The sequence below is a fragment of the Amphiura filiformis genome, chromosome 15 (assembly GCF_039555335.1).
Source record: "Amphiura filiformis chromosome 15, Afil_fr2py, whole genome shotgun sequence".
Classification (NCBI taxonomy): domain Eukaryota; kingdom Metazoa; phylum Echinodermata; class Ophiuroidea; order Amphilepidida; family Amphiuridae; genus Amphiura; species Amphiura filiformis.
In genome coordinates this window covers 49,575,036-49,579,005 of record NC_092642.1, presented here as the reverse complement: position 1 = coordinate 49,579,005, position 3,970 = coordinate 49,575,036, and the positions used below count along the sequence as shown (strand labels likewise).

The 3,970-nt window shown below is 43.9% G+C and overlaps 1 protein-coding gene across 1 annotated transcript; it reads right to left on the bottom strand.

Annotated features, from left to right (window-relative positions):
* Window positions 1–248: 248 nt before the first annotated feature.
* LOC140171779 (la-related protein 6-like) lies at window positions 249–2,235 on the bottom strand. Its single transcript, XM_072195108.1, has one exon. The coding sequence runs from the start codon at window positions 2,070–2,072 to the stop codon at window positions 405–407; it is 1,668 nt and encodes a 555-aa protein (XP_072051209.1). The 5' UTR covers window positions 2,073–2,235; the 3' UTR covers window positions 249–404.
* Between the last annotated feature and the right edge of the window lie 1,735 nt (window positions 2,236–3,970).

Sequence of the window (3,970 nt, the reverse complement as noted above, 5' to 3'; positions counted from 1 at the left end):
ACACAAGCTTAAAGTGACCAGTAGGAATTTCAAAAATGTCAATCTTTTCTGAAAAAAAAATGTGGATTTGAGAAAATGAGTGAATCCTTTCTGGCACATTGTAAATCTCCTTTTTAATTATCAATATTTAAATTTGCAACTTTTTCTTGTCTTCCTACATGTATACCAATTGTCTTGGAGACAGAATTATACTACCCGTATCCACACATGGTTCCAAAAACATCTCAATGACAATTATAATTTTAAAAAAACTGTTGCTCAAAATAATAAAAAAATCTGCGAAGTACTAGTTCAGATTACAGTTTACACATGTGAACTTCAAAAATCTACTAGACATAAAATCAGTATAATTTGATTGAAGCCAAATTCTCTTTTGTACAGCACACATGCATCAAGTTACAGATCTACATAGTTGTGCTACGTGGTTTACCCCTCCCTTTACCCCCATAAAATCCACCACACTCTTCAGGTCCCCGTGGCAACCTGACAATCCCTTCTGGACTTGCTAGGGATCCTTTATCAATTGACCGTCTTCCAACCAGAGGGCTTCCTGCAGGACTGAGACCCTCTTGCGCAGCTAACAACCTTCTTCGCTGGACCCATGGACTCGAGGAATTGCTGCCCGAGCCATCCGATTGGTTGTCAAGGTACTTCCGTGACATCTCAGGGCTACCACGTGGACTGCTGCGGGGACTATTACGCTGCGCACTGTCTCTGCCAGCAGAGGAATTTGCTAATGGGGATCTATATTTGCGCTGTGAGCGTGGACTACCGTGGGGACTTGCGCATGGACTCGATTTTGGGGTAGTGGATGGGCTAAGTCGACTGGGGCTTGCACCATGAGGAGCATTGCTAGGTCTGGTTATTTGCCTGCGATTTGGTACGGGTGAACAACTATCACCATCTAAATCTGATGAACTAGGAGTACCAGTCACTTCATTGTCAACAGTCAATTCATCAACTCGTCCTTTCTTTTTCCGACGCCTACGACGTTTCTTCTTTTCTGTATCAGCATCACCGCTGGCACCACCATCTGAACCATTAGGGGTTCCACCTTGTTGGAAGCCTTTGGGTGATAATTCATTGTTCTTTTGTTGGTCCTTCTTCTGTTGCTTGTCTTTTTTCTTGTCCTTCTTGTTCCCTTCTTCAAGAATAGAAACATGAAGTCCTGATCGCCAATTGTCTTGCCCGCGCATAGTCTTAACAGCTTTAATGGCTGCATTAGCTTGCTCAAACTCAACCAAGGCACAGAGTTTATCTTGAGCTTCGAAGTGAGTCTCCATGTGTTTACGAATATCAGCTGGCAATGGTTTACCTGGGCGGAGGATTCGGATTAATGCTATCTCACCACAATGTTTGAATTGTTCATTAATGCTTTCTATGCTAGGATTATTATTAGGCAAGTTTGCTACAACAATGGTTCGTGAAGAGCAATTGTCATCGTATTCAGGAAGCGGATCACGTCGCTTGACTTTGGTCCCTTCAGCATTGACTTGGAGCTTGCTAGATTGCTGCAAACTATAGCGAACAGATCTCCAGTCTTTGGTTAAACTTTTCACTTTCTTGAAAGATGTGATCAACTTTATACTGACATAACCTTCTTTATTACGTTTTACATGTTTCAGAAGAAATGCATCCTTGGTGATGTTGGCATCAGAAAAGTAGAATTCTACTTGTTTGATTATCTTGTCTTTAAGAGTGTCATCAGGCGGTATCCATTCTTTGGAAGCATTCTCGCTGTTCGCACCATTCTTTTTCTTAGCTCCAGTGTTCTGTCCTTGATCTTCCTCAAACTCAAGCTCAGCACCCTCTACTGAGCGATCAGCGTCACGATCTTCCTCGCTGGTTAAGAACTCAGCACTCTCAACAGGAGATATTTCGTCGTCGTCGGACCCTTCCTCTTGTTCACTAGGTCGTTGGATTTGTACAAGAGGTGGTCGTTGATGTGGGCTGGTGCCAGGAGACGGTCCAGGTGGTGGCGAGGATGAGATCGCGCTGGCAACAACAGCCGGTTGATCTGGCTGCCCCGCCGAGCCATCCCCCACCGCTTCCATAGCCGCAGCTTCGCTCATTGTTGTCCCTGGTAATGCCCAAGAGAAGCAGAAACCACTGGACGAGTCGCTGGGTGCCGGAATTCGGTGCCAAACAGGGGAAATCTGTTTGCGACTCGGCGAGCTATACGTCGAGCAGCACACACAAGTGAGATCACTGCATGGCCGCTTGTGTTTATCACACCTTGTAATCTCACAAAGCCTCTGATTGGTTAGCTCAGTTTATAATGTAAAACCAATTAAGCAATAGAGTGACGTATTTTACGACTATTCTAGCATATCGGCGCATCATTTTCAAACTATGCGAAGTATATTATTCTCATTTTTTACCTATATGAGAATAAACTCGGTCGGATACGTATAAACGGAGAAAAATGTAGAAATATGTTTAGCTCCAGTGATACACGTTCAACCAATCAAACACAACTTACTAAAAACCAGCTCTGACATCTAATTGACGTCATTCTAGTCTCTTGCGCAATTTTACCGCAAAGGAGTTCCCTGTCCATTGACTGTATGGCCGCGTGCAATTTCTCCGGACTTTCTCGCAAGACTATTATTCCTCTCATTCATGAATACTGAGCTCTTACGAAATAAATCTGGTCGTTACTCCTGGAGTACGCATGTATTGGGTCCAGTAATATGTTGCCGGTGGTTTAGGCTATGTACTCAAATTTATAGAAAAAAGGGGGTTTGCGTGGTCTTTGCGCGATATGCGGGCGGGGAGGTTAGGGGGTTGAGACCCCCAAAGAGAATTGATTTGCCAACTCACCCCCCCCGAGCTCCAAAGCCAACCAATCAGGCTCACACAGCACCCCGGCAATGTTCAAGTTCTAACTTGAAATTCTAAAGTCCCGGAACTTTCTAATAATTCAGGGGCATCACAACTTTTAAAAGTGTAACCATTTTGGTTATAATGATAACTTTTTCTTCGCTATAACTTCTTTTCTGATCTAGGCTTGGCAGTAGCGTAGCCAGCACTGAGCCCGCAGCAGGGGGGCAGAATGCCCGCACCCCTGACAAAAAATGAAAGGAGCCCGGGGGGGCACATCAAAAATTTTTGACGGTGGGTATGCTCCCCCGAAATTTTGAGGTGGTGGGTCTTTGGGAGCTGACGGCGTACCGGTAAAAGGGGGTCTTTCGGAGCTGCGAAGCGGGCTGTGAACAAGTAAAATGGGGTCTTTTGGAGCTGCGAAAAGTCAAAATCAAGGGTCTTTCTTGGCTTTTTGGTTGAAAATCACCTGAAAAAACAAGAAATATGAGGAATGAGCAATTTTGGGGTCTTTTAGAGCTGAAATTATCGTCCCAGTAAAGCTTTTTCTTGGAAGCTCCAAGACATGTATACACAGTGTAGGCCTACAGTCTCTCCAAAAACTCTAAAAAAAAGATTTTTGACTTTATCAACAAGTGAAGATGACTTTATCAACGAGTGCTATCTACCTAAGATGACTTCATATAGGCCTATATATATTACGTCCTAAAAAGGTGCAGGAAAACGTTAGGAACGCTGTTCAAATAGGCCTATGCAAAATTGAAAATTCAGGTTCCCCAAAATCTTGCATGTGTAAGGGGGGGGGGGCAAAGATTTTTTGGCACGGCCAAAGGGAGGGAGGGCGGGAAGTGATTTTGGCAGACCATTTTGAGAATTCACCAGCCCGGGGTACACAACTAACTTCGAACCCCCGTGGAGTGCGCCACTCCGGAAGATCCAAGGGTTAGAAAAAAAGGTTCTTTGGCCAAGAAAATGATCCTTTTCACCTTTCTTAACTTTGTGAAGACGGCCCTGAATTAAATAGCCCTGTGCCTATTTAAATCTTTAAGGTTCTTTATAGGAGATTACTTGAGAACCTTATCATTTCATTGCTAAGTTCCCTAATCATAACCCTAAATAGAGTTTTTTATGCTGTGTTGGTCAATCA